Here is a 24,920-nt window from a genome sequence, read left to right as displayed (position 1 = left end):
TTTTGCTTCCTTGTGCCTCAAGAGATGAGACATGATCATAAAAAGTGAGCCATTCTAGAAGTACTTTTCCTGTCCACAAGATAACCTGCATAGTCAGCATCTGCATACCTAATAAGATTAAAACTGTCACCTAAGGGGTAATACAGGACCAGGTCCTGTGTTCCCTTAAGGTATCTCAAAATTCTTTTGCAGCCTTCAGATGAGATTCCTTGAGATTTGATTGAAACCTTACACATAGCCCCAAACTGAAGACAATATCGGGTCTGCTGGCAGTAAGATAGAGAAGCGACCCAATAATGCCTCTATACATAGTTTGATTCACAGGAGATCCAGTTTTATCCATGTCCAGTCAAGTAGCCGTAGCAATAGGAGTGTCTATCACTTTTGATGCTTCCATATCAAACTTCTTCAAGAGCTCCTTGATGTATTTCTATTGACAAATGAATGTATCCTTCGTGGACTGCTTCACTTGAAGACCCAAGAAGAAATTCAGCTCCCCCATTATGTTCATTTCAAACTCACTTCCTATGAGTTTTGCAAATTCTTCACACAGAGAATCAGCTGTTGCCCAAAAAATGATATCATCAACATAGACCTGAACAATGAGCAGGTTCTTCCCCGTTTCTTCAAGAATAAGGTGTTGTCAATTTTCCCTCTTGTAAAACCATTTTCTAAGAGGAACTTTGACAACCTTTCATATCAAGCTCGAGGAGCCTACTTCAACCCATACAATACTTTGTCCAGTTTAAACACATATTTAGGGTGTTCATGACATTAAACCCCGGAGGTTGCTTTATATAGACTTCTTCCTTAAGAAGTCCATTCAGAAATGCACTTTTGACATCCATTTGGAATATAGTGAATTCCATATGAGATACAAAAGCAATTAGGATTCTAATAGCTTCCATGCGAGCAACCGGAGCTAACGTCTCATCATAATCAATCCCTTTCTCCTGATTGTAACCTTAAACCACTAGTCTGGCCTTGTTCCTTGTAGTGTTTCCATGTTCATCAAGCTTATTCCTGAATACCCACCTGGTTCCTATAATGGTTCAATCTGAGGGTCTAGGTACCAGGTATCATACATTGTTCCTTTAGAACTTGCATGGCTGTAATCCAATCTGCAACTTTTAAGGCTTTCTTGATATTTTTGGTTTCTATTTGGGAAAGAAAGGCCGAGAAGGCAAACGAATTTCTAGCTTTTGATCTGGTTTGCACTCTAGAATCTAGAGGGGTAATCATGTTTTCAAGAGGATAAGAGCTTTTGTGTTTCTAGTTGGGCATTTGAGGTTCATTTATAGAGGATCTGGGTATATCTAACTGGTTCCCTTGTGTTCTTCTCTCAGGTACTTGTGGAGTACCCTGCAATGTATCAACCACTCTTTCTTCAGCTTTAGTGGCTGTAATTGAGGTACCTGGTTCCCTTGAGGAAGAGGCAGCATTGTCTCCACTTGGCTCCTTCACTTGGCTCATCATATCTGCCTTTCCATTTGTCATGTCAATGACTTCACCAGGAACCAGTAAGGGCTCTCCATCTTGATCATCCTTGGTACTTTTCTCGTAGAAGTGATATGACTCGTCCAAGATAACATGAACACTTTCCTCAACACATTGAGTCCTCTTGTTGTATATCTTGTAAGCTTTTCTTTGAGAAGAATACCCCAAAAGGATTCCTTCATCACTCTTGGCATCAAATTTACCAAGCTGTTCCTTTCCATTATTGAGAACATAGCATTTTCACCCAAATGTTCTTAGGTGAGTCAGCTTGGGTTTCCTTCCATTCAGCAACTCATATGGGGGTTTTGTTCAGGAGAGATCTGATCATGCACCTGTTCACCAAGTAGCAGACAGTGTTGACAACTTCAGCACAGAAATTCTTTGAAATCCCATTGTCGATCAGCATTGTTCTTGCCATTTCTTCAAGAGTTCTATTCTTTCTTTCCACAACTCCATTTTGCTGGGGAGTTCTTGGAGCTGAGAAGTTGTGGGTAATGCCATTTTCATTACAGAACTCATCAAATTTGGCATTGTCAAATTCTGTTCCATGATCTTATCTAATACATGCTACTCTAGACTCCATCTTCACCTGGATTTTCTTCACAAAATCCACAAATACCTCAAAGGTTTCATCTTTGGCTTTAAGAAACAGAGTCCATGTGATATTGGAGTAGTCATCCACTATCACCAAAATGTATCTTTTTCCTCCCCTGTTTTTCACTCTCATAGGGCCACATAAATCTATATGAAGAAGATCGAGTGGCTTTGAGGTGCTGACATCCTTTTTAGACTTAAATGAGGACTTCACATGCTTCCCTCTAGCATAGGCATCACAGACTTTCTTTACTTCGAACTTTGACATAGGCAGACCACGGACCAGGTCCTTCTGAATTAGTTTATTCAAAAGAGAAAAGCTTGGGTGCCCCAGTCTTCTATGCCAGAGTTCAACATCATCATCAACAACTTTCAAACAACTTAGATCACCACTTTGTATAGACTCGAAATTAGCAACATAGATGTTCTTGTATCTCTTGGCCACAAGTACCACTTCACCAGTTACCAAATTAGTAACTGTGCATATATTGGACAAGAACTCCACCTTATTTCCCTTATCATAGATCCGAGAAACACTCAAGAGACTGTATTAAGACCATTGACATAGTACACATTCTCAATTGAGTGAGTGAGTGATTTCCCGACTTTTCTAACTCCAAGAATGTACCCTTTTTTCCCATTGCCAAAGGATACACTCCCTCATTGTAGGGCTTTTAGTGAAAGGAAGTTCATGGTATTCCCAGTCATCTACTTTGAACATCCATTATCCATGAACCATTGCTAACTGCTTCCTTTCACTGTTCCTTGTACAAGAAAATCAAGAGTTAGTTTTAGGAACCCAAACAAGTTTGGGTCTCTTGTAGTAGGCAAGAGGATGAATAAGATCTCTCTTAGTCTGGGTGGCACCTGGTCCCTTTTTAGTAGTTACATTTTCAGCAAACACTTTGTTTTTTTGAATAGACTGGACCCTGGCTTGGCAATTTTCCTTGAAATGCCCATTGTTCCTATAGTGGGTACACAGCCAGTTATCCGATACAGTAACATACTTGTTATGGGGATTGTAAGGGATTTTCTCCCTTTGGAACCATATTCCCTGCCTGTTTCCACCATTATTAACATACATGGCAGTGATAGCTTCTGAGGACCAGGTCCACTTTAGGGACTTTTTAAGATCATTTTTTACTCTTTCCAGTTCAGTTTGAAGATGACTGTTTTTCTCAGTTTCAACACACAAGCTAGTTCTCACAGCCTCCAACGCATTTTCAAGTCTAATGTGTGCCTCACTAGCTACCTCTTTTCCTTTTCTAGAATTTTCATGTTTAGACTCAGTTGCTAGTCCCTCTACTGTTTCCCTCAGGTCTGCAATCACTATCAAGAGACCGTCTCTTTCTTCCTCAATCTCAATCACTCTCTTCACTAAGGCCTCCTTATCTTTGTTGAAGTTCTCAATGGTTTCCTTATAGTCAACAGCTACAACCACTAAGTCATCTCTTTCATGTTCTATGTTAGCTATTTTTTCGGTTAAAACAAATTTTTCTTTCACCAGCTCACAAATGGTTTCCTTCAGATCAACTACACACACTACCGGATCATCTCTAGTTTGTTCAGCTTCTCCTAGCTCTAAGGTCAAGGCATCCTTATCCTCCACAAGACTATGATAGGCATCAATCAATACACTAGTTAAGACATGAGTTTCTTAGGAGAGTAGGATTTCAGATTTCTCTGAACATCCCAGAAATTTACCTCACTATTGTCATCGTCTTCATCATCATCTGATTGGGCCATCAAAGCAAATATTGAATCATATTCATTTTCCTCACTTTCAACTGCCATTATGGAGTTGTCACCTGCATCAGTTTCATCTTCAGACTCACTAAAGGAGTCTCCCTATACTGTAAGAGCCTGTTTCACCACATTGTCAGCAGATCTATTCCTTTTGAAGTGCTTGTCAGGAACTGGGTTCCTCTTGGCTACTTTCTCAGGGTTGTACTTGGAGTGTTCTTACTTCAGGAGAGGACAATCTTTGATGAAGTTGTCATGACCCAAACCTATGGGCCGCGACGGGCACCTGGTACCTTACTCAATTGAGTACCAACGTAACATATCTTTCTTATTACATCATCATATACGCGTGATATACGGGCCTAATAGGACAACATAATTATTTATAAACTCAAAACATAGGCCGACAAGGCCGTACAATCTTTCACGTACACGACATATGTCTACAAGCCTCTAAGAATACATAAATCGAGACAGAGTCCAGCTATACTAAACAATACATGTCTAAATCATACTAACCAAACAAGTAACTCCAAAGCAAATGGAGTGCACCAACATCTTCTGCTGAGCTGATAGCCTACTTAGAGGGCTCTCAACCTGTCTATCGAGACCTGCGGGCATGAACGCAGCGTCCCCAAGCAAAAGGGACATCAGTACGAATAATGTACCGAGTATGTAAGGTACATAAATAAATACATAAGAGATATGGAAGACATATAGAGTACATGACTCAACCTGTAAGTCTGTATAACTTTGTAAATCATAAATTACTTTTAGCGTCATACATATGCATTTGAATGTCATGTCGTGCATAAGTACATGTTTTATAACATCATCAGCTCTGAAGGCATCCCATCATATCATATCAGCCACTGTGGGCAAAATCATCATCGTATACCAGCTGATTAGGTGGTGGTATGTATATAACGCCATGACCTCTTCCCATGTCCTATATACATGTACACATATATATACGCGTATATAACGCCGTTTGAATCATATTTCAGCTATTGTGGGCAATATCATTGTAACATATTACTACAGAGAATAATATCGTCGTAATATAATACTGTAGGATGTAATATTGACGTAATATTGTGGGGCGTAACATCATTCCACCCTTTGGAACATTCATCCTCGAATGTTGACTAATGCTCTTATCATTTTTGTAACTTATAGCTCTTGTGAATACCTTAATACTCTTCTTGTCGTTTAAGCAGTTGCTCTGTGAATAAATCCAAAGTCTAGGGTATTCCCCCTTTAGTCTTTTTGCTCGTATCATGACCTGTGGTCGAAATCTTCCTAATCTTGCAACTGCTGTTACCTCCTGTCATGCAGCCTGTATGACCCTGGCTTTGTAAGTGCACTTATGCGATTCATCTTTCCTTTTTCCTTTTATCTTTTAGTCAATCTCTAGTCCTTGTTTTGTATATACAAGGCTTAATAGGATGCCTCTCTGGGCCTCTATAGGTATAATGAAGTCCTTTGAACGATACTTTGTAGAACTTGCGAATATGGCCATATCATATTTCATAGATCTGATTATCCATTCATATGACTTTGCTGCATTTACATGGCTTATACTATACCATAATTTTTTACTTCAATCTACCTCTACTGAGGTATGCTTACCAAGCTCCCAGTTACTTTTGTTGCATATTCTTTAGGTATAAATCTCAGTCTTTCAATGCTACTTCATTACCATTCGTCTTAAGAATGGTGGCTTAATCTCATCTCATACTTTGTGACTTTTGTCCATCCATTATTGATTCACCTCAATATTAATCTACAATACACCAGTGATAACTTGAAACTTCTTACGTCCTACCTTGCCACTAGGGCTTAAGTTCCATCAAGGAATATTTGAAGTGATTTTCCTGATCCACTTAGGGGTGATACTATACTTCAATGATCGTATTTTATAGCATCCCAATGTGATTCACTTATGTGGGTATTTTAATCTCGTACAATCCATGAAATTTTCAATCATTACTCAATCGAAGGCCCAATACGTCATTCTTTTTCTATCACAATTACACCCTTATTCTACTATTAAGGCAATATTCCATCTCTTCTAAATGCTACTTATGAAGAGTAACTCCTTTGAGTCCATTCAGGCTATACTGAGCTTACTATAACATAGAGAAACCATTATCTCTCTTGTTTTCATGGACTTAATCCTGAGGACTTATCCATTCTTGTCACCCTTTTCACTTGCCTTTCCTCATTCTTACTCATGTTTTCTTAAAACTTTGTCGCTCTACCATACTTAAGCTTGTGACCTATAAATATCCATTTATAATACTCGCAACTTTCCTTCAACTTGCTTGCATTTCCTTGTGTTATTTTAGAACATCAAGAGCGACATCACATCATCTCTAACTCTTATTTACTTTCTTAACTAGACCTCTCGATACCTAAAAATTATTGACTAGAAGATATGCCATTGACAATGCCGCTATCATTCTTGGATATTGAATCCTCGTGCTTCTAGCCCTTTTATCCGGAGTATGGAATATCCTCAACCTTCTGCTTTTGAGTATCTCATACCTTGTTCACCTTTACCTTACATTCCTCAAAGCCTCACATCATATCTTCTATCTTTTTCGTACCTCTGATTTTAAAGGAGATCCTACAATGTTCTCGATCACGATATTTCTATTTTTCTGGGTCCAATAATCAAACTCCAGATTTACTTGGGTGATGTAACTCTTTAGTTTTCTCCTTCTTTTGATCGGCCTTTATGTCGGCTTAAGCTATCTTTCGATCTATGGTTTATGGTATTATTTATTCTGTTTAGCCTTTCATGGGTCGCTGAGGAATATGCATGATACAATCCTTTAACAATTTAATCCTCTGTTTATGACCTGGGCTCAATTCTTTCTTTTAACGTATACCCGAATCTTCTACGGCTGTATATGCTACATATATAAAACTCCAAACCCTTAAGTGAGTTCTTAACGCAACCAACTCTGGATCATTGATCGAGTAATTCTCTTTTTTCCATCTTAGCTTTCTTTAAACGTAAGCTATTACTTTTCTTGATCTTTTTGCCCCCTTGTTGCATCCATACTTAACTTATCTTAGTGCCCATATATATTGAAATTCCATACAACTCATATGATCCTGAATATCACTTCTGATTTTACTCCCTGTTCATTAGCCACTTTAGGTGCCACTTTCTTAGGGAGTGCATACAATGTTGTTTTGAGACTATTGTCACACGACCATTTCCTCTTTAGGTCATTGTACTGAGGTTGAAGCCTTCTTCCTTATTTCCTCAGCTAGTCTTTCGTCATAGTACTTAGGGAGAACCCTTGACCCTCGTAAAGATGTGAGCTTATTACAGACCTTTTGATGTCCTTCCTTGCCTATAATTATCCGTAGTTGCTTATCTCCGTACCCTTGTGCTTGTAGGGTTGCTTCTGAACTGATATGTTAATTGCCTTCCTATTGGCACTATCTTTCATTCCCACAATACTCATACAGTACCTTTAACAACCCCAACTCCTATCTAAATACTTCTTAAATATTACAAAGACGTTACTGCGAGGCTGAGTTACTATATTGGGTTTTACTATATTTATCTCGCACGATCTGCTAACTTATTTGTAACCTCCTGTTTGACAATAACTAGGCTCTTCCTTAATCAATTACCAACTACTTGTTAGCCCATTCTCATATCAATTTTCTGCGTAATCTTTCTTGGGTTATTTCCTTTGTTTTAACTTACTGCTCGTATTTGCATAATGTTCTGGAATCGTAACATATACGTAGGCTTCAGATAATTTCAATCTCATCCCTTTTCATTTTTTTCGCATTCTTCCTTTATCATTCCATAATTACTAGAACCACTTAATTCTGGCTTAACATCACATCATTCCATATTCCCCCCTTTAGGGTGTACTAAAAGCTGAAGCCACGAGGATCTACCTATAGATGTTTTATCTCTTCATCTTTGGCATCATTTCTCAACATCAATGATCCTTACTCACCTTGCGGCAATTCTTCTGTACCAAGGATGACAAATTCCCTTACTCGTGAGGGTGACACTTAGCGTAACTGGCACATACAGTATCTTAAGCTTAACTTTGCTCACATTGCTTGCTCTAGGGAAGCGTCTCCCTGAATGACTATTCTCTGAATTCATGGGTTAAAGAGTTTTTCCAATTAAAGTGACAAAATTTGAATAGGGATTATTTTATTGTTCAGAGTCGCCACTTGGAATTGATTTTTTTGGTGTTCCAAGTCACCATTTATTTGAATCCCTAGTCAAATGAAGGTTTGACTCTATTTTTATCGGTCCGCAAAAACAAAGTTCGGGTAAGGAATCATGTTGACCGGGGAAAAGGTATAAGGCATTCCCCGAGTCCCGTGGTTCTAGTACGGTCACTTTATTGACTTAAACTTGGCTGGAATTAATTTTGGACAAATTGTGATTTATATTATTTTCATGTTTTACCTACCCTCTTTTATCTCTTGATTATTAGAAAAAAATTAAAGAATATTTTTGAATAATAAGATGTCATAACTACACTACGCAAGCGAATGCGTGTTCGACGAAATTTATAGTTTATTCATAACGGCGCTACGCAAGCAAATCCGCAGTCATGACAGACGATTGTTAGCACGTTATTTACTTTTGAAAAAAAAATCCTACAACTGTGCTTGGAGGAAACATTAACCCTCTTTGTTTTCCGGAAAATTTATTAAATGTCAATACTACGCTATGCAAGCGAATCCGTGATTATGACAAAAGATTTATAAATTAATTAAAACTATTGAATATGACATGAAATTTATGAATTAACTTATTAAAAGTTAAGCGTCACGCTACACAAGTGAGTCCGTGAAGTTAAAGCGCACCTACTATTTGCCTAGCGTTTAAATTAATTAAAAGGAAACGAGTTAATTAAAATAGTAGAAAAATCTGAGATTATTATTATTTTCGAGGTTTATAGTTGGGAAAAATTATGCAAATAAATGTTGGACCAACTTTATCTAATTTAAAAGAAATGAGCCAACTTTTTTTTAAAAGAAAAAAAAAATGGGTTAGCTTGTATAAGGATTTTGGGCTGCTGGAATTTATTATTAAAATAGGCTAAGAAATGGATTTCAATTGGCCTAATGCTATATAGAAGAAAAAGGGTAATTTTGTTGTTTAAAGGTAAATGGGCCAGCTTTTATTTTTGATTCAATAAGGCCCAAAGTTGATACAATCTTAGCTCTTTACTTAGTTTGCGTTCATGATCATTAACTACACAGTCCCAATTGTATAAACGCCCACTTTACAAAAATAGCCACTTTTTCAAATCCGGCAAAATTGCCAGATTCACAAAGATATTATCAGCATTCCTAGAAGCATATATTGACAGTGAAATTTCAGCAAGTAAAACGAACTCATGCTATGTGTTATACACCTAAAGTCATTCATGACATACTTAGCATTGTTACTCGGATACAATAGCTTGAAAACATGCTTAAAAATCCATAAACGACTTACATATTACATTCAAAAAACTTACAACTCAGTATTGAAGTATTATGAAGGACTATATTCACATTATCACATGCTTGATACATAACAATAACATACAAAGCTCTTTTGTTGTCGAACTATTCATCACATCAAACACATTTAAATGGTGCAGCATGTTCAAGTTGTTCCCATTTCTGAAAATACATACATTACGAGTCTTAAAGGATTATCTGGATAGCAAAAGAATAAACAGTAGTTCAGCAACTAAAGCAACATAAAAATAACAGCAAAACAGTGGAGAACCAGCAGCAAATCCGTGTTAAAACAACCCGAAAACTTAGAGAAAAACCCAGAGACGAACTCTAAAGAGGACTTATACTTTTCTAAAAGTTTGCACTCTAAGATTCACTCCTAAAGCTCACTATTTCAGCTTACTTTTCATGTGTTCAACTGCTGAATTTTTTTTTATTTTTTTGTGTGTTCAAAGTAATTCTAAAATCTCTATGGAAGTGTGATGGAGTCCCCTCTCATTATGAGGAAAGGGCAGCCCCTTAAATAGGCAAAGACATTGTGTGCTAAACACTGTTCAAAATCTGTCCAAAATCTATTGTCAGAAGTAAGGAGAAAAAATGTCATTTCAGCCACCCTACTAGTAAAAGTAGGCTACTAGCACCCTGTTTTGTGATAAAAATATCTAAATTTCAGATATAAACAACACCAATATCACCCTATTGATTCAAATTAAACCAAGTGTTAAAACATGTAATTAAACTTCAACACATGTACTATGAACCAACATGAGCAAACAAAAATTAACTATTAAAGCCAGACAGAACACACGCTATCGCTAAAGCGATTTAACAAACCAACTAGGCAAACATAATTAGAAATGGATTAAATAAAGAAACAAGACAGAAACTAATTCTAACCCAAAAAATCAGAAAATTAATATCAGGGTAGGATTACGATTTTACCATATACTTTCAAGTATTTTCTCACTACCTCACTTTAATTAATACAAAGCTATTTTACTACTTCAACAAGTGCAAAAATAGAAAATTTAACATTTCAAACTTCAAAAACTAATGCTAAAATAATTAATAATAGAAAAAATAAAATCTGAAAAATAAAAATAAAATAAAAAATCAGCCATGAAAAAGAATAGGATTTTTACCATTTTACAATTCAAGTGACCGAAAAAATGGTGGTATGCCAAAAGAGGGTGTTCGGGGAGGCCGCCGGAATTTGGTCGGATTTTGGTCGCTGAATTTTCAAGGTGAAATTGACATCAATAGCTAGGTCTTGAGGAGCTCTAACCGTTGATATAGGTATTGTGGGGGTGGTAATTGTTGGAGCTTCAAGAATTTGGGCAAAAAAGTGACAGGTAAGTTTCCTAGATTTAAGATTCAAGGAGTTTGATGGGTTTTTGAAGGATTTGGTTTTGAGATATGGAAAGAGGAGGTGTTGGAGATTATATGGTGAAATTTTGAGATGGTTTGGAGGTGGTCCGCCGCCGGTGGGCGATTTCCGGCGGCGGTGGAGGGGCGGCGGTTATGGATAAAGAGAGAGGGAAGAGAGAGGGAAGAGAAAATAATTATGGGAGAAATGAGGGTCATTTTTCAGATTTTTGAGACTTTAAATACCTAGGCCAAGAGTGAATGAGATCCATTGGATCAAGATGTAATGGATGGATAAGAATTGACCTTGTTTCATTTAGTGAAACGACGTAGTTTTGAGTGTAGTTTCGGACCCTTTCAATAGCAACCCCTTATCTTGCACTCTTGGATATTTTTTCTTTCAAATTTAGCCCAATTTCTTCCTTATTCAAACTTACTAAACTAAATTTTATACAAACAAATAAAATAATTAAATAACTTATTCAAATGATCAATTAACTAGATTAATTCACCTATTGAACATTTAGTTAATTTCTAAAATGCGCAAATGAAGAAAAAATTATTTTTGGTGTTTTTATGATCGAAAATACGCAATTAAACACACAAAATTGAAAAAACTATTAAATAATAAAAAACACTAATAAATTTAGGAGGTGTTAAAATAGCGCAAAAATTAGGTATTCACACCGAGTACTCTCCAATCATTCAGTCCCTAATTCATATTTAGTTTATCTTATTCACCAGGCCATATTGACTTCTATTACTCTGGGGTCTAACTTTTCCTCTTGGTAATCGCGCTAGAGTCACAAACTTATTTCTCGAAATGAGAATATAACCTTATGGCCTATACTCTTTTGTTGGCTTAAGGCCCATCACCTTTCGTCTCTTCTTTCATTTGACTATAGGTTCTGTAACACTCTACCGTTTTCATCCATGTATCACACCTTTTTTATAATGCTTCCTTATCTCTCTTCTCATTACTCTACTAATATTTTTGCATATCCCTTTTCTTGTGAAAACTTCAATACGACATTCTTTCGCTTTTAGCTTTCCTTTGCTCCCTCCAATGGTTGTTCAAGTTGCTTAACGTTCTCGTTTTACTAGGGACACGAGCTACACTAAGGTAATACTTATTCCTTCAAGGCTTATTGTGCATGTCTTTGTAGTACACATATCTGGCTGCACTATTTTAGAGTGCACCATCTAGGTGTCTCATAAAGAGATCTATTAGCACATTTGTAATATCCTTCGAAAATGTCAACTGACACAATCAATTCATCCATCATATCTTCTTATACTACTTTTGTTAACCGCCATAGGGAATATCTGGAAGGGGTGCGACCAATGGTATATACCATTGTACTATTGAATATAACTCAAAAAGCTTATGCTCATCTGCCTCAATTATAAACGATGTTAACCTTCATTAACTGGGCGCCTCGTACCCTTCTTCATCTTGCTTCTTTTGCTTGTTGAAACTTGTATTTATCTTTTTAATCTCTCATTGTCTTTCATCATAAAGGTGGATAGGCATTCTTGCCTTAAGGCTCCTTATCAAGAGGCTTACACCTTTCAGTACACACATGATCTGCTGAAGGCCTCATATTTACTTATCATAGGCATCATACAAAAATCCAATTCCTCTTACTCAACTCTTCCACAACTATCTCTCTTTCCAATCTTTTTTCCGGATGTAGTTATCGTCTTATTACAAATAAAAAGAAGAATTTTGGAATTTGAATTCTTATAAGTGAGCTCTACCACACGATCTAGAGTAAGAAGAAGCGTGACAATCCTAAATGCCCTATAGCCTCATGCTTATAAGTGTGGTGCACGACACACCCATAGACAAGAATCTACTAGACACAGCTTGTAGACTCCCTTGGATAGAATTGCTCTGATACTAACATAACGTATCTTTCTTATTACATCATCATATACACATGACATACGGGCCTAATAGGCCAACATAATCATTTATAAACTCAAAACATAGGCCGACAAGGCCGTACAATCTTTCACATACACGACATATGTCTACAAGCCTCTAAGAATACATAAATATCATAAGGGTCGAGACAGAGTCCCGCCATACCAAACAATACACATCTAAATCATACTAACTAAACAAGCAACTCCGAAGCAAATGGAGCGCACCAACATCTTCTGCTGAGCTGATAGCCTACTTGGAGGGCTCTTGACCTGTCTATCGAGACCTGCGGGCATGAACGCAATATCCCCAAGCAAAAGGGACGTTAGTACAAATAATGTACCGAGTATGTAAGGCATATAAATAAATACATAAGAGATATGGAAGACATATAGAGTACATGACTCAACCTTTAAGTCTGAATAACTTTGTAAATCATAAATTACTTTTAGCGTCATGCATATGTGTATGAATATCATGTCTTGTATAGGTACATGTTTTATAACATCATCAGCCTCTAAGGGTGTTCCATCATATCATATCGGCCACGGTGGGCAAAATCATCATCGTATACCAGCTGATCAGGTGGTGGTGCGTATATAATGCCATAACCTCTTCCCATATCCCATATACATATACATACATATATACGCGTATATAACGTTGTTTGAATCATATTTCAGCCACCGTAGATAACATCATCGTAACATATTACTACAGAGCATAACATCGTCGTAATATAATACTACAGGACATAATATTGACGTAATATTACGGGGTGTAACAGAAGTGCCCTGGCTTTCCACACTTGTGGCAGAGATCATAGTTCTTTGGTTTGCTGGAGTTGTCCTTTTTCAGTATTCCTCCATTTCTCCTGACCATCTTTTGAAACCTTTTGGTTAAGTAAGCCATGTCACTATCCTCCTCACTCGAGTCATTGTTTTCAGTTTTGATTGCTAGGTTCTTTTCTTTCTTTGGTTCTCTTCTTTCACTGTCTATCTTCCTCTTTATCTCGTAGGTCTTCAGATTTCCAACCAGCTCGTCTATGGTCAGCTCTTGCAGGTCCTTTGCTTCAGTAATAGCATTCACCTTGCTTTCCCTAGAATTGGGCAGGATACTAAGAATTTTCCTCACTAGCTTGTTCCTAGGAATGATTTCATCAGGTGAGTGTAACTCATTTATGATAGAGGTGAATTTTGTTTGCATATCTGGAATAGATTCATCGTCCTTCATCCTAAAGAGTTCAAATGATGTTTTATTGTAATACTCTTGTTAAAATGCCTTTGATGACATCACTTGAATAATGTAAGCACTTGGTTGGTCAAAGGACAAGTGACTGCAAAAATGTTGCACTATGTGCACTGTTTCTGTGGTAGTCACTTTCTAGCTGTGTACAATTGACTTTCGTACTGCTGTCAGGAAAACACAAGGGATCATGTCCCTGTCTTGTTTCTCTATTTTCTACACTTGCAGCAGTTCACATTAGCTGGAGTTCTGGCTAGAATCCGTTCATTAGCAATGTGTATCAAGTGTGGCAGATTCCCTATCTTGTTCTTGACAGTAAGTTTGTTAGATCATCAAAATATAAGGCAAAGACATTGAAACCCCATCAACTTTAATTGCTACTATTAGGAAAAGGCAGTCTACTTTGTTTTTCCAGAGGGCATACATCACAATGATCAGTATAGATTAAACATAGGAAATATCTTCATTATATCAATAGGCACATGACCTAATCTTCTATACCATAGCATGCCACTTATTCTATTGACTACTAATGCAGAAGAAATACCGTGTACTCCTAAATCTCATGTGTAGTTGCCTTGAATAACCAGATCCAGCACATACATATCATGCTTCAATCTACTAATCCCCTTCACCTCCCCACTGTAGATGTCCTGGAACACACAAAAGTCAGGAAAGACGGATATGAATAATCCTCCATCCTTGGTAAGTTTTGATATTGATAGCAAATTATACCTAAACTCAGGTACATACAGTACATTCTTAACATGCAGGTTACCTAAGATAATGGAGGATCCTAGGTGAGTAATGACACTTGTTTCACTATTTGGCAATTGCACTTTTCTCATATCAATCTTAGAAAGCTCCACAAAATCTTTGTAGACATCCAGATTATAGACCATGTGATTAGTGGCTCCGGAGTCTGCAATCCATCTATCCTTTTTAATTTTACTAAAAATATAAGATAGGTATACCTGTCGCTTTAGCATGAGCTGCTATTTCAACAGGCGTGACATTCTTGTTAAACATCTGGAGTAGTTGCTGATACTGCTACTATGTAAAGAAGTTGTCATTCCTTGGAGAAATATCTTTGTGCTCCTTCTGCTCTTCTGATCCTTGAGTGACATCAAGTTGCACATTGTGAGCTGCAGTAGTATTTCTAACAAAAGGCTTCCACTTTGGTTTGTAATCTGCAGGGTAAATAAGTTGTCATTCCTTGGAGAAATATTTTTGTGCTCGTTCTGCTTTTATGATCCTTGAGTGACATCAAGTTGCACATTGTGAGCTGCAGCAGTGTTTCTGACAAAAGGCTTCCTCTTTGGTTTGTAATCTGCAAGGTACCCTACCAGCTTGTAACAGTTATCCCTAGTGTGACCTTTTAGTTTGTAGTAGTCATAATAGAGTTGTGCTTTCTGTCTATACATTAAAGGTGCCCTTTACATTGAGTTGCAATTCACTTGATTAACTCTATGAGTTAGGTTGTAGGGAACTACACTGCCAACATGTCCCGTGTTATAACCCATAATAGTAGCTCCTATTTCCAAGTTGGTTACACAAGTAGCTCTAGCTCGTTGGATTTCATCTTGTACTACTATTCCATAAGCTACATTGATAGTAGGTGTAGGTATCATCCTCATCATCATAATGATGATTTGTCCCTTTGCTTGTGCAAACGACTCATTTAACCTATTCAGAAACTAAACTAGTGGTTGTTGCTATATATGTTCAATGAATATTTTTGATTCTGGACAAGGGCACGATGGTGTAGGTGTCATAGCATCATACTCATCCCACAAATCCTTCAATTTTGAAAAATAGGTGAAAATTGGCGCTAGTCCTTGTTTTAAGGCGCTAATTTCCTGAAGAAAATTGTGAACTCGTGAAATGTTTCTCTTACCAAACCTCTCCTTTAAATCGTTTCACACATTATATGTTGTAGATGCATAAACAACACTACTATAAAGTTCCTTTGCGACAACATTCATGACCCACGAGAGAACAAAAGCATTACATCTATCCCACTGATCATGTAATTCCTTCCTAAACTTGTTCTTCTCACACGTTCCATCAACAAAACCAACCTTGTTCTTTGCGAAAAGTGCAATCCTCATAGGTCGACACCACAATTGTAGTTTTGAGTACCTAGAAGTTTGAATTCAATTAAATGCTTACCCGACGAATGAGAAGGTCGCAAATACATAGGATGATTGTAACTTATTGCAGTCTCATCACTCGTTCCTTCTCCTACCGCCATCGCAGCTCTGAAATCCCAAACCCTAGCAAATGAATTGAGTTGATAACAAATAATTTACCAGCAAATTGAAGAGAATCAAAGTCGGTATCAGCATTTGATCGTAGGCTCTCATACCATATTGAGATTCTAAGATCGAAATGAGAAAAGAAGAATCTAGAAGAATGAGAGAGAGAACGACTGGAGAGAGCAAATTGCTTCTTCATTTCATTGTAGAAAATAAATGAATACATCTGAGTATCTCTAGCTAATCTATACATATATATCTGACTAACACCCTACTAACAGAATCTACGGCTAATTAACCGACTTCACTAAGTTAGTTACAACTTTGGATTATGTACTTTAGGTCCCTAAAGTTCCTATTGCTTCACGTTGGCTCAATATATGCTTCTGGTCTTATTGTTCTTTATTATCTTAATAAAAAGGAGATAATTTCCTACTCTTGTATTAAAAATAATTTGACCATCGATCTTTGACATTGTTTCTACTTTTGACCATACAAATTAATATTAGCAGTCCATTATAAATAGGGAAAAGGTGGAAGATAATTTGTGGATTGCATAATTGGATGGGGTTGATATATCGTATTGTTCTTTCCTAAAGACTTCTGTTTTTGTCCGTTTTGACAACGCTATAGCCTAAATCTGAGTAACTAGATTGTTTTAATTTTAAATACAACTAACTGAATAAGAGCGGGTAGCACCAATCACACGGTAAATCCACCACTCAGTAGCACTTGCCCACTTGTTTTTCTATTTATCAACTTGCCCACTAATTGTTGATTAAGAGTAATTTAGGCCACTAGAGTATTGTTAATTAGAGAATAAACCTTAGTGGCATTCTTGTGCATTCCCCTAATATTGAGGGCTTTTTATTAACTTTTACCTATTTATGATACTTGAATTCGCAGAAGAGGTTAAGTTCATAGGGTCCTGTGCTGCCCCATTCTCTCTCTTTCTCCACATTAAAACAGTTCTTTGAGTTGTAGTAATAAGGAAATAAAAGTTCTTTTTAGAAGGGGAAAAAAACAAAACAGAACCTGGGGCTCTTCAGTTTAACCTGGGGCTCTTCAGTTTAAGGTTAGTATACCAGCTACTGAATTGATTTGAATTACAGTTACATTCTTGCATTTCAGTTCAGAATCTTTGTGTCTGCTTCTGTGCTCTGTTGTTCCATTTCAGTTTCCCTTCTTTTCTTTCTGATATTGGATAAAAATGCAATTTTGCTATATTTGAGGAATTTTCGATTGAAACGCTGAAGTTGTCCATTTTTGCAATATTCCAAGTGTTTGAGGTTGCTTTTATGCTCTGTTGTAACATTTCAATTTCACTTCTTTTTCTTCTGCATTTTTTGATTTTTTGGTATAATTTGAGGAATTTTTTAGGAAAGTTTGAAGTCAGTTCATTCTTGCACTTCTATCAAAATCCGTTTTGTTGCCTCTGTCATCTGTTGTACAATTCAGTTTCCCTCCCTTTCTTTCTGCAATTGGATAAAGTGGCAACTTTTCTGGGAATTTGGAAGTATTAATTAGTATAGCTTGGTTCTTGGTCTGAATTAGATAACTTGGATAATTTTGGTGCAAAAGATAAGTATAATCCGCCTGTGGGACATAAAGCAATCTAAATTGATCTTAATGGGAGTTAAAATAGTTTATTGTAGTTTATCTTTTAGATGTGAACACATATGTTTTTTTCTTGGTGTGCGCTAATTGCTTTACAAATTTTCATTATTTTTTAGTTTCTTGGCGTTCTATTTGCATTAATATGGTTTTCCTGCCAACCTTCTGATGTTATGTACTTAGTAGAAATCTTATGAATTTTCATGCTCTAGTATGATTGGAAACTTAAGTTTCTATATGTGACTTCATTTATTCTCTTTTTCGCTGCTTTGATGTATCAAGTAATTGACATGTGTAGGTTCTATTGCACGTCCTAATTCTGCAGTCTATGAGGTTGGTGTCGCTGTGAAGGAATATTAAAGGCCCTCGTTGCAGCAGCCAGAGAACCTTGCTATATAAATGGTTTTTGTAGAGTGCTGTAAACATCTAGAGTGAGCAGATGATGCAAGATTGAATACATCATATACAAAAGTGGCAGTTAGCATCCTTTCAATGCAAGCGTCACAGCGACTTAGAAGATCAGCCAAGTCTGATACGCTTTATCAATCTGTGCAAAAAACAGAGGCATCCTATCTACCTCAGTTTCAAACATTAGACACGCAGATGACCAGTATTAACCGAACCCAAGGAGGTAATCACTCCATTCAAACTTATTCTGATCGGTATTGCACAATGGAGTCCTCCTCACCTACTGGCAAGTATGTTGTTCAAAACTCAATATCAGCTGTCAGTTTCACTCCAAATGGAAGTCCGACTTCCCATCAAGAATCTCAGTCATGCTTATCAGACGTACATTACTCGCCTGATACTAACTACAACTCCCCAGTAAGTGGATCATGCATTACAGATGATGTGAATGATTTCAGGCACAAGCTAAAAGAATTGGAAACTGTAATGCTGGGACCTAATTCAGACGTTCTGGATAGTTGTGATAATTCCCTGCCGAGCTGTATGACCTCCCCAGAGATTGACTGTTGGAGACAAATGATGGAGGCGATACCTAGAGGGGATTTGAAACGTGTGCTCATTGCGTGCGCAAAAGCAGAATCAGATGGTGATTTACTTACAGCTCAGTGGTTGATATCAGAGTTGCGTCAAATGGTGTCAGTGTCAGGGGAACCAATTCAGCGACTCGGAGCATACATCCTTGAAGGGCTTGTAGCAAGGTTAGCGACATCAGGAAGTTCCATATACAAGTCCCTAAGATGCAAAGAACCAGCTAGTTTTGAACTGCTTTCATATATGCATATTCTTCATGAAGTTTGCCCCTACTTCAAATTTGGATACATGTCGGCAAATGGTGCCATTGCAGAAGCAATGAAGGATGAACAAAGAGTTCATATCATTGATTTCCAAATTTCTCAAGGGAGTCAGTGGGTTACTCTAATCCAAGCTTTTGCAGCTCGGCCTGGAGGTCCACCACATATCCGCATAACGGGTATTGATGATTCCAAATCAGCCTATGCGCGTGGAGGAGGGCTTAATATTATTGGCAAGAGGCTTTCTAAGCTTGCTGAGTCCTTCAAGGTGCCTTTTGAGTTTCATGCTGCCGCCATATCTACTTCTGATGTTCAGCTAGAAAACCTTGGAATTCGACCTGGTGAAGCACTGGCAGTAAATTTTGCATTTGTGTTGCATCACATGCCAGACGAAAGTGTGAGCACAGAAAATCACAGGGATCGACTGATACGGCTGGTTAAGAGCTTGAATCCCAAGGTGGTTACCCTTGTTGAGCAAGAATCTAATACAAATACTGCAGCTTTCTTTCCTCGTTTCCTTGAAATGTTAGATTACTATACTGCCATGTTTGAATCAATTGATGCGACTCTCTCAAGGGCGCATAAGGAGCGCATCAATGTTGAGCAGCATTGTTTGGCAAAAGATATTGTTAACATCATCGCCTGCGAGGGAATTGAGAGGGTGGAGCGGCATGAGCTTCTTGGTAAGTGGAAGTCACGGTTTAGAATGGCTGGATTCAGCCCGTATCCGTTGAGTTCATTGGTGAATTCTACTATCAAAGCATTGGTAGAAAACTACTGTGACAAATATAGGCTTGAAGAAAGAGATGGAGCTTTGTACCTCGGTTGGATGAACAGAGATTTGGTTGCTTCTTGTGCATGGAAGTAGAGTTGTTAGTTTTAGTAGCAAGCTTGGTGGGTGGAACCTTTAGTTTTCTTGTCATTTTGTCACTAGCCAATTCCTTCCCCTTTTTAAATGGTTTGAGAAAAAATAAGGTTCCTCCATAGTGTATTCACTTAATCAATCAGTGAAGCTTCCTTCTTGGAAAGCATTAATCCCAATATGCAATGTTGGTGCTTGTAAGATTTTGCTTAAGGTGTTTATGTTCTATGATCTATAACCTCCTACTTTAGATTTGATATCAGTTGATATTTGAGTGGTCTTCCACAAAGTAATAACATGAAGTATATAGCAGATTCTTCTTGTACAAGAACTGGAAATTTTGTCACAAAACTTCTTGTATATCCTCTACTAACTTGGCTGTCTTCAGAACCAGAGGCGGAGCTAGCACCGGATCTGCGGGTTCGGCCGAATTCAGTAACTATGATCAAAACCCTGTATTTGTCTTAAACCTTTTTATTGAATATGTATATATTGTTAAATTAAAACCCAATAATATAAACGAACTAGAATTCCGAACCCACAAACCTCAAATCCTGGTTCCGCTCTGTTCAGAACATAGGCTCTTAAAATCTTCCATTTTTTCTTGAAAATTACATATCATTGAAATATGACCAATTGTACTTTAAATTATGTTTCTTGTGACGTTTTCTTTCAAGTCGCTCAAAATGTCACAAAGGAGGAGTATACGTCCATAATGTTTAGTTATGCTCTCGTTATAGATAGAGGAGTCCATTACTTATGGTTACTTAACTATCCAAAATTATCTAGTAAAGTCATCTTTCTTTCGTTTGTACCATAAATGTCACTTAACTATGCATATAACACTCAAAAGGTCACTCAACCAAATTTCTCAAACTTTTGATCGTCAAATACCTATTTTACCCTCCAAATTATTTTTTTTTTACTTTTAAATATTATAATGTTTTCTCTTTTTAATCTACATTATTTATTTGTCTATAGGAAAAATATATTTTATTTATAAAATAAAAAATTAGTTTTTTAGTTTATATAATGCTGGATTAATAATATAATTCGGTATAATTTTCAATAATATATAATGTATATTATAAAAATATCTTTATTTTAAATAATTATTTTTTATATTACGTGCATGAAATATATATTTTACAATTTTTTTTCTTTCATTCTCAATTGTTAAATAAAGTTTTTGAATTGTCCTTTTTAATATCGAAATTATTATTACGAACAAATTGTTCTAATTATATTTTTTACTATGCTTAATATTGTATTGTTCTAACAATATATGCTTAAATATTATTTTTATTTTTTAATTTATAAATAAAATTTATTTTTTCTATAGGTAAGTCCATAATATAAATTAAAAAATAATAATATTAAAACGTTAATAAAAAATAAAAAGAAAATAAAAGTTTGATAATTTAGAGGGTAATATAGGTTCAAAAGTTTGAGAAATTTGGTTGAATGACCTTCTGAGTGCTATAGGCATAGTTAAATAATTTTGCGGTTACAAACGAAAGAAAGAGAATTTTAACAGGTAATTTCAGATAGTTGAGTGACCATTTGAGTAACATACTCTTGATAGAGTGATATTCTTCGCCTTTAATAGATAAATAGAGAAAGATAACTCGAAAAGAGAAAGGAAAAAAAAATTAGACTAAAACCAGGTTTTATTTCACTCCTGAAACTATTTAGACACTAGTCAATTGGAGCCCTTTACTTTTTCATAAGAAAAAGAAAATTCAATTAGAGCCCTTCCAACTGTCACCTCCGTAGTGACGAGGCACTTTTTTTTTTTAAAAAAAAAAAAAGTTAGTAGGAGACAATATTTTCCGAAAATTGTAAAGAGTTATTTTGGTGTCCATAGGTATTTTTTACTTGATCACCTATATGAATTATGAGGACATAAATAAATAATCTTAAAAAGCGAAATTTTGTTGTTTTATCAGCAAGTTAGAGCAAGACAAGTTTACAATAAGTTGTCACTTCTCTACCAATAATTTGGGAAGTGAATATTGACCATTTTAAAGATAGCAAAATGAGAGCCACGTTTTTCATATTCTTCTTTTACTATCCTATTCAGGAGCAACATAGTTAATAAAGTCGGTTGCCGTAGTGTCTTAGAAGTGAGGCGAGGGACTGCCACAGCAACAACAAAAGAGGCAAAAGCCGACATATATTTGAACAAACCAAAACTTTACCAGCTTGTGGGGTTTAGTCTACAGTCAAACCTGCGAAATATTACATGTAATTAATTAATTAAGACTGCATTTCCATTAATTTACTTTGCCTAAGAACATTTTGCTACCATGATGAGCAGTGGCGTGTGCAGAAGTAAGCGGTGTTAGTTGTCACTTGTCACATAACAAATGAACAAATTAGTTGTCACATACAATTAAGTACAAAACTTTCTTCGACAAGTTTTCATTCTTTTGAGATGCATTCATAATAGCTTTTAAACCAAAACTCGATACAAATTAAAAGAATAGATTAATATTGAAATTGACGATAAAAGAATAAATGCAAATCACACGAATCGAATAGCCTTGGCCCTTTGGTCACCCTTGAACCAAAGATGTTTCAACTGACGTATGAACAGAGTAACAAGATAATAAAAGCTAGAAAATGACAGCATATTGCTTTATGTTGCATAAAAATGATGTGTTTTACAAATGATCAGACCCCATTTATATAGTAGGGGAGTCCTACTCTTGAAACAGTTATATATGAGGTAAGAAATCTCATGATTAGCTAATTAATCGGCCTCTTCCTGATACGTGCCGGGATTTCTACCGTGATCCTCGACCGATTGCACATATTTCAATTTTCCGTTATTTGGCTCGGTAAGTTTCCCTCGATCTTGATCGGTATCTAGGTCACGAGCTCGACGGTCTAATTTTGCACCATAGTTCGATATAATATGAGGTCGAACCTTAACCTATCATATTCTAGTCCAGATTAATCACACAAGAGGCAAGCCCGGTTTTGACCGTATACAGATAGTCCCCTCGTTTCTCGGAGAGAAGATGACGAGAAATGATATGAACTTCCGAATTCCATCTCGATGGGCCACGACATAAGCAACGAATGTCACTAATACACCTGACTATGACGTAAGCAACAAATGGATACCGAAATATCCCGTCGGTCTAGTTACCAAGGCATTAAATTTCTATCAGTTGCTGATCGGCCACTATGGGTTCTGAACCGTCACCAGTAAGCTAATCTAACCTTCTTTTATTCAAACTTTACGTTCACAACTCTTCCTATTCTTGTTTCTTTTCAAAAAATCCCTTTGCTTTGCAACTTTTACACCAAATTTTCTTGAACTTTTAGCAAACCGCATACCATCCTAATTCCCTTTTATTCTTTTCTACAATGGCGAAACTTCTAAGATTGTACCGCAAAAGGAAGCTGCCTCTTCATCACGACCCGTTGGCGACGGGGCTGCGACAGAACTTCATCCTGAGGAATTCTTTCTGGCAAGGTACCCTACTGTTGCCGATTTTAAGATTGAAAAGACCTCATCGGTACCGGGTCGATATGAGCCGGTCTCGAGGTACAAATGCACAATATCGATGATCTCCTCACCAAGGTTAAAGAGGATTGCAACTGGATCAATAAGCATGTGGTGGTACCTTCGCCCGAGGAATCGATCACTATCCTTGTGGAGGGTTTTCTAAGTGTTTACACTTACCCCTTCACGTTGGGTCCCTTAGACCCCATCATCATTGCCTTCTGCAAGAGGTATAACGTGGAATTTGGCCAGATCCACCCTTCTTTTTGGAGAATAGCGATTCTCCTCTGATTATTCGTAAGCAAAATCAAGGGATGTCCCTTTACACTCGATCACCTTATGCGCCTCTACAGTCCCCGACTCTATCGAGGGGGGCTGATCAAACTTGCTTGCCGGGCTAGTAGGGCCCCGTTCTCGAGTATAGACGAGGCTTGAGATCGAGGTTGGATGGGCCGATTTGTTCGGACCTGATTCCTACTGAAGACATGCCATTTCCCTAGAAATGAAAAATGAAACGTAAGTAGTACTTCACCTTAAAGGTTCAATCTTCTTGTTTTACCTCTTATCTCCTTCATTATCGATGTTTTTAGTGTTGCAGCTGTGGCCCAGGTACCTGTGAGCACGTGATTTTTGCCCAATATATGAATTACTCCCATAAATTCAAAACAAAATAACTTTTTTTCATTATTTGGAATTTTGAGCATTTTGTGATAATTGTTTGCATTTGTCTATGCATGTTAATTTTGTTTAACTAATAAAAAATACAAAAATACGTGGCATTTGTATTTAGAATTTAATTCTATATTTTAGGATTAATTAGCAAATTAGTTGTTTTATAAAAATGAGAAAAATTACAAAAAATTGGCTTACTTTTGCATTTTTAGCCTTTTAGCTTTAAATTAGTAATTTTCTCTTTTAATTTAGGAGTAATTAATTTTATGTAAATATTATAGTATATGATTAGCCTAATATTAAAGATTAGATCAATTTAGGAGTTAATTTGGGATTTCAATTAATTATAGGAAAAAAAGAGAAAAAGAAGAATAATAGAAAAAAGAAAAGAGAAAAGGAATTTGTTCTTAAAGATCTGTTGGGCCAAATCTGATTAAGAAACGCAGGCCCAATTGTTAAGTACCAAAACCCGGCCCAAACCCGCGTCTTAACCCGGTCCGGTCCCCTTTCATCCGAAACGACGTCGTTTCGCCTTTTGATCTCGACCGTCGAGGTTAGTTGATCTGACGGTTCAGAAGTGGGGAGGTCTTAATATATATATGTACAAACCCTACCCTACCCCCCCATCTCGCCTCTTTCAACTCCCACCTCAGAGACCCCTCCAAAACCCTACCCGCCGCCCCTATTTTCCACCACACCTGCCGGCGACGCCGACCCCTTTTCCTACCAAATCAACACCAAATGACCACCATGACCTCCTCATCCCAGATACCCAACCCACTACCCTCGAATCCTAATGAGACTCTTCGAATATTAAATCACAAGTTGAGCCCTAAAAGTCAAAATCGAGAGT

The 24,920-nt window shown here is 36.9% G+C and overlaps 2 protein-coding genes across 3 annotated transcripts; one reads left to right on the top strand and one right to left on the bottom strand.

Annotated features, from left to right (window-relative positions):
• Positions 1-430: 430 nt before the first annotated feature.
• LOC138868629 (uncharacterized) lies at positions 431-3,885 on the bottom strand. The gene is made up of 6 exons (XM_070146191.1): positions 3,796-3,885; positions 3,099-3,688; positions 2,062-2,636; positions 1,838-1,974; positions 1,362-1,710; positions 431-624 (listed from the first exon to the last, which is right to left on the bottom strand). Exons 1-6 carry the CDS (start codon positions 3,883-3,885, stop codon positions 431-433), a joined length of 1,935 nt encoding a protein of 644 aa, XP_070002292.1.
• Positions 3,886-17,057: 13,172 nt separating this feature from the next.
• LOC104213951 (scarecrow-like transcription factor PAT1) lies at positions 17,058-20,109 on the top strand. 2 transcript variants are annotated; one of them, XM_009763521.2, is made up of 2 exons: positions 17,058-17,218; positions 18,056-20,109. In XM_009763521.2, exon 2 carries the CDS (start codon positions 18,250-18,252, stop codon positions 19,882-19,884), a length of 1,635 nt encoding a protein of 544 aa, XP_009761823.1. In that variant the 5' UTR covers positions 17,058-17,218; positions 18,056-18,249; the 3' UTR covers positions 19,885-20,109. The 2 variants fall into 2 exon arrangements, with proteins under 2 accessions (XP_009761823.1, XP_009761833.1); XM_009763531.1 differs by having other exon boundaries at positions 17,075-17,218; positions 18,083-20,109.
• Positions 20,110-24,920: the final 4,811 nt, after the last annotated feature.

Source organism: Nicotiana sylvestris, chromosome 5, assembly GCF_000393655.2.
Source record: "Nicotiana sylvestris chromosome 5, ASM39365v2, whole genome shotgun sequence".
Lineage (NCBI taxonomy): Eukaryota > Viridiplantae > Streptophyta > Magnoliopsida > Solanales > Solanaceae > Nicotiana > Nicotiana sylvestris.
The sequence above is the reverse complement of the archived record's forward strand: the minus strand, read 5'-3'. Positions and strand labels throughout refer to the sequence as shown.